The sequence below is a fragment of the Pyrus communis genome, chromosome 1 (genome assembly GCF_041283825.1).
Source record: "Pyrus communis isolate YQ-2024b chromosome 1, ASM4128382v1, whole genome shotgun sequence".
Lineage (NCBI taxonomy): Eukaryota > Viridiplantae > Streptophyta > Magnoliopsida > Rosales > Rosaceae > Pyrus > Pyrus communis.
Genome location: NC_142565.1, coordinates 17,726,205 through 17,732,204, shown reverse-complemented (window position 1 = coordinate 17,732,204; position 6,000 = coordinate 17,726,205). Strand labels below are relative to the sequence as shown.

Sequence of the window (6,000 nt, the reverse complement as noted above, 5' to 3'; positions counted from 1 at the left end):
GTGTGTTAGAGTGCGGATCGGAATCTTCCCGATTTAAAAGGATATTTGTATCTTTCCATGGTTGCATAGAGGGATTTGCGTTTTGTAGGTAAATTATGATTCTTCGTATTTTTTTAACGTCATTTCTCATTTTACATGAATTGCATATGTGGCAACTCTTAATTTACCTACCCTTATGATTCCCCGAAAGTATCAATGACCTACAAAAGATTATAAATATTAAAGAAAAAAACTTAATCATATAAGTGCAATTAATATTAATTAAACTAACTAATCCAAATTACATTACACATTATAGCAGACCCCGTTAACAGGTGCCTCAAATCATCCTTATATACAGCCGAGTATATTCTTTCCAGAAGGGAACCCTGTTTTCAGTGTATTTTTTTTTCTTCACTACCCCATCCTTGTAAAAAAAAATTATTATCATATATAAGACATTTATAATGACGTTTAAACTCACCCAGAATCAGCGCAAAGAAAATATTGATGCATCCTATCTTGTTCTTCATTTGACAAGTACATCCACACTGACATACATGAAGGGTCGAGTGTTATACCAATTCTTTGTTTCCCTTTGACTGTGTGACGACCAATAGCTTCTGATCTTATATGAGCCTTCCCTTTAGTAGTGTCTACAATCTCATCATTTTCGGCGGGATTCACAACACTAGGTACTATCTCATCAAGCTTCGCCTTTTTGGGTTCCCTCCAAGATTTCGTCCCATCATAAACAAACCCAGTCAAGCGTTTCGGTTTCCCTTGTTTCCTTTTCAACCTTCCAATCCATGTAGCGATCTCAGGGGATGAGGCATGTTTGTTTTCACCCATTTCCTTTTCTATGCATTCTAATAGTTGCGTAAGGTCCGACGACAGATCATCATACTGATTGTATGCATCTGCAACAAGAGCTTCAGTATCGCAGCACATTTCATGGTACACAACAGAATGCACTTGCGCTACCTCAACTTCAATTTTCAACTTTTTTATCTCTTCCTTCAATGACTTATTCTCTGAACGTTCCTTTTCCAGTCGTTCCACACTAAGTTCAGAATTTTTCGGTACATGATGTGCCTCAACGAGTTCGCACTCGCTAAGACCTTTGTGGAAAAGATTGTCTTGTGAACTGATGATTCGCAACACCAAAATTTTTCTGGTGTTCCAACATGTAAGAGTGTAAACAAGTTACTACACATATTACACCATACAACTATTCTATATATAACGAATTTCAAACAACATACCACCACAAAATTAGTAATTTTACCTTTTCAGATGTAACACTAGCAACTGTAACTGACGAGGTCATGTTTTTCGCTAAAGACTTATGGGCCGCAATTAGTTGTTGAGATTCATAGCTACGAAACTTGCTCTTCAAAATTCCAATGGCACTTATGCACATCATTTACATCCTGTATATATACACACACACACACACACATATATACATTGTGATATATAGTACGCATTCATTAAAAACATGAGACAAAAGGTTAAAACCAAAACAGACATACCTGAAAGTCTTGATCATTGTCTCTGTGTGGGGACACCATAATGTGAGGTTCACACCTCAAACTTCTATTCATGTGTGACTCTGATGCATCGCTAATCTAAAATAGCCAAAATGATAACCATCGTCAAAACATTAATATCAAAATCACCAAACATGCATTAAAAAGTGTATATATATAAAAATTAAAAAAAAAAAAAAAAAAAAAAAAAAAAAAGTTAAGTTCAATTTGAACGTACCTGTAGCCTATCAATTTCAATAGCTGACATGGCCTCATGCAGTACCTGCAGATCCCACTTCACAAATTTGGGTGCCAAATCCATTCTTCCTTTTACAGGTTCAACCAATGAACTTATCTCACAAAACCAAAACTATTGACACAAACATAAACTGGTCATCGAATTACAAAGCATAAAGAATGAATTATAAATTAACACACCCGATTAGTGTACAATACATACCGGCAACAGCACAACACATCCAGATACATGTGATGGTTTTCCGCAATTCTTGACCAGTTGTTTTTGCAAACAATCCGATGTTGCTTTTGCCCAATTGTAGCCCGCCATTGTTCGAACATCTTGACAACGGGAAGTTATGTTCCAAGAGATGGTACTACCACTATTACAAAATAATAATGTAATACAAAGATGCAAACACATTAGGCATACAAAATCCTCACGATTCTGTTGTGTTTTCCCTGTTACTATTGTAATCATAGCAGATTCAATATTTTGCCTAGTAACTTTGTCAACTGTTTTAAAATTTCTTTTAATGAAACCTTCCTCAGATTTTGAACAACGTTCATTAAGATTTATATCCCGACCAAAGTTAGGTAATCCAAGCAACTCCTCAACTTCAAACCCTGTTAACTTTTCACATCTATCACCAAATTTGAATTCAGATGTCTCGGCAATGAAACAATTAATTATTCTAATTATATCTACATAAGTCTTCCTACACATATCATCGCTAACCAACCCTCCATCATAAGCTTTGAAAAGACCCCAAAATGGCGTTGCTTTTATAATGTCTCGATGTTCTTCCTGAATTTTCAATTTCAAAACATTAAAAACATTCAAAAATGGACCAAATGCAGCTCGGTATTGCATTTTTCCAGACTGTTTCCTGTTGATTTCCATTCCCAAATCTACAATGAAAAAGACAAAACAAAGCCAAAACAGGTTAGACAATGAATGTACCTACAAGATATATTCCATGTTACAATCAAAAGACAATGCCAATATAGAATGAGACTATGCCAATTTACCAACATGGCATATAAAATTCATTCAGGACTTTCCTCAAACACATTATGAGCGCACAATATAGAATTACACTGAAATGTAAACAACACAATCGAGTCATACCAAAAAATATAGTAGACTTACAAGTGAAATTCTGGTCGAATATGAACGAACGATTTGGAATAGATTACTTCCTCCAAATTTTTATCATTATCCAACGGTATATAATGTACCTACGAAACAAACGAAATTAAATACTATGAAATCCATACAGATTTTCATAAAATAAATAGGTAAAAACGTATCATAATCACCTGTTTAAATGCACAGATTATGATCGGATTCATTGAAGACCCATTACACATTGTAAATTTGGGTTTATATTAGATGTTTATAGATACAAGGGTTAAATCTAACGGACCCTCTATAATTTGATCGATGTTGAGGACAAGAAAGGCCCACCAAGTAGGATTAACACCATCGAGTCCCACGTGATTTTCATACACAAGATTGTTCATCTTCTTATCTGAAAACAACCTCAGTCCCACCAGTGTTTCGGTTTACCCCTTCATTATTTAATGCATGGTCTCCTCCAGATTAGTATCATCTTAAGGTGTATTAGACAGATATGTTTGTGCAAAAATTGTTTTCTTTTAATTTCTCTTCTCTTAAGGTGTAAATTTGGAAAAAAACAAACTTATATTGGATTAAAGTTGGTTGGATTCAATTAAATATCAGTCGATTATTATGATTTGATCAGTTTGATTTGGATATTCAACCCTACTAATTTGACTAAAAACGCATATAGGTGGACCCTTATGCACACACATGCATATCACACTCTAGCACCTGCACCAGATGTGTGTGGTGTGTAAATAATGTAGTTTGCTCTTCAAGCAAATTTTTGTCCATTTGTGACCAGTGGTTACAATATTTTGGAAAATTTGAAAAAATAACTGAAATTTGGACGCTATATAGAATTATAGCCACTATTTTATATTTATGATAATTGTAATCATAATTTGATATGACAGTACTAATAAACCCATATTGGGACACCTAAACCCTATATTGGGTCTCTTGAATACTTCCCGTACTGGGCCTACTGTCAAACCCCTCCATTGTTGAGATTTGAGTAGTCTTTAGTTTATGAACTCTTGGATTACGAAGGGAGCAAGAGAATGTAGAGAGAGAGTGAAAAGCTAGAGTGAGAAATGGAATAATCCCTGCAACATTCTAACCGTTGCAAAATGATGCATTTCATTCATATAGATCATTTTCTTACATCAGACATCACAGCCATTCAAATAAATGAGCCAATGTGATTATGACACATGGCACTTACAAGGCATGTGAACCATTGAAAATGAAAACTGATCTAAGACCCTACACTTGGCATATGAGCACAAGTTGTCACAACAAAAAACAGTTATACAATAGGACAAAGATAAATTGAATAAGTAAATCATTTACTAACAAGAAATTAGTAAGCAATTTACTTTTCAACACTCCCTTCTAAATTGCTAACTGATTTCACACCAAGTAAGCTTCTCAAGTAGTTGACTCTGTCCTTGGGAGGAGCCTTGGTAAAGATGTTTGCAATCTGTTCTTCACTCTTGCAGTAAATCAAATCGACCACGCCTTCTTGAATTGCATCTCGAATGAAATGAAACTTCCTGCCAATGTGCTTGGTTTTTGATGAAACACCCGATTCTTAGACATGGATATAGGTGAAGTGAATTGGGAAGTTGCAGCAGCTTGCTCTTCTCCAAAGTCCTCGAGCACAAACCTAAGCCAAATGGCTTGAGAGGTTGCTTCAGCTGCACTAACATACTCTGCTTCTGCAGTTGAAAGTGTTACACTGTGTTGCTTAACTAAGCCCATGAGAATGCTCCACTCCCAAATGAAAAAGCATACCATGAGGAGCTTTTCATATCCTCCTTAGATCCATTCTAGTCACTATCACAGTAGCCAATCAACAAGGCAGATTTTCCAATCACATATTCAATCCCAAAGTCAAGTGTTCCTTGAATGTACCTTAGGACTCTTTTAGCAGCTCCATAATGTTTCTTGGTAGGCTTGTGCATAAATCGTGCAAGTAAACAAGCAGAGAACATAATATTTGCTGTTAAATACAGAAGGCTCCATCTTCTCTTCTACAGTTCACTTCCATCTTCTCTTCTCAGTTTATCAGTTGCAACCAATGGAGTGCTCACTGGCTTGCAGTCTTTGAGCCTAAATTTATCTAGTTAGAGCATATTTTTTCTGATGTATGAATACTCCCTTCAGTTTGAGTTACTCCCATCCCAAGAAAATGATGGAGTAAACCCAAATCTGACATCTCATACTTATTCATCATTTCAGTCTTGAATTCTTGCATCATTTCATCACTGCTACCTGTATACACTGTCATCTACATAAATTGACACAATTAGAGTCCCAACACCTTCTTTGGTTCTCACATAAAGGGTTGCTTCACTTGAGCTTCTGTTGAAACCACAGTGAATCAAATATGTGTCAATTTCACCATACTAGGCCCTTGGTGCCTGTTTTAGACTATAGAGTGCTTTTCTTAAATTTATACACTTTGTCTTCATCCCCTTTAATCACAAAACCATCAGGTTGATCCACATATACCTCCTTCTCGAGAACACTATTCAGAAAGGCTAATTTAATATCTAATTGCCACATTTTCCAACCTTTCTGTGCAGCTAGAGCAATGAGTGTCCTAATAGTATCTAACCTTGCCACTGGAGTAAAGGTTTCATTGAATTCAATCCCTAGTTTTTGTGTGTAGCCTTTGGTTACAAGCCTTGCCTTGTGCTTTTCAATGGAGCCATCAAGGTTCAGCTTAGTTTTATATATCCACTTCACTCCCACAACCGGTTTGCTACTTGGTTTGTCAACTAATTCCCAAGTGGAATTCTTTTCAATCATCAACATCTCTTCTGTCATAGCATTTTTCCAAGCTTTATCTTTGACTGCCTCACTCAAATCTTCATGTTCAATGATACTCATGTTGCATTGAGCATATACATCACTCAAACTCTTTCATTTCTGTGGAGTATGATCATAAGTTCCAGAGATTGAAACTGGAGAATCAAGTTCCTAAGATGTTTGCAGGTCTCTAGTTGTTTGTGATCTCAGAGGAGATTGCATAGACCGAGGTGAATCACTTGACTTTGGATCAAATTCATATATCCTTGAGCTTTTTTCATCATTCCAAGGAATAGAAACTTGCAC

The 6,000-nt window shown here is 35.9% G+C and overlaps 1 protein-coding gene across 6 annotated transcripts; it reads right to left on the bottom strand.

The window, feature by feature from the left end:
• Positions 1-242: 242 nt before the first annotated feature.
• LOC148699293 (uncharacterized) lies at positions 243-3,120 on the bottom strand. Of its 6 annotated transcripts, none has more exons than XM_088699345.1 (7): positions 3,072-3,120; positions 2,902-2,990; positions 1,972-2,660; positions 1,750-1,881; positions 1,515-1,610; positions 1,268-1,372; positions 243-1,153 (listed from the first exon to the last, which is right to left on the bottom strand). In XM_088699345.1, the coding sequence occupies exons 3-7, from the start codon at positions 2,650-2,652 to the stop codon at positions 1,094-1,096; spliced, it is 1,074 nt and encodes a 357-aa protein (XP_088555471.1). In that variant the 5' UTR covers positions 2,653-2,660; positions 2,902-2,990; positions 3,072-3,120; the 3' UTR covers positions 243-1,093. The 6 variants fall into 6 exon arrangements, 5 of the variants coding, with proteins under 5 accessions (XP_088555471.1, XP_088555473.1, XP_088555483.1 ...); XM_088699347.1 differs by having other exon boundaries at positions 1,795-1,881; XM_088699357.1 differs by having other exon boundaries at positions 1,972-2,131; positions 3,072-3,115.
• Positions 3,121-6,000: the final 2,880 nt, after the last annotated feature.

Bases quoted from the DNA above. Each gene is read 5' to 3' on its own strand.
- LOC148699293 (XM_088699345.1), bottom strand. From the start codon at position 2,652: ATGGAAATCAACAGGAAACAGTCTGGAAAAATGCAATACCGAGCTGCA. The intron at 1,882-1,971 runs GTATGTATTGTA...TTGTGTCAATAG, and splicing joins GATGTGTTGTGCTGTTGCCG to TTTTGGTTTTGTGAGATAAG. The intron at 1,373-1,514 runs GTATGTCTGTTT...GGAATTTTGAAG, and splicing joins ACAATGATCAAGACTTTCAG to AGCAAGTTTCGTAGCTATGA.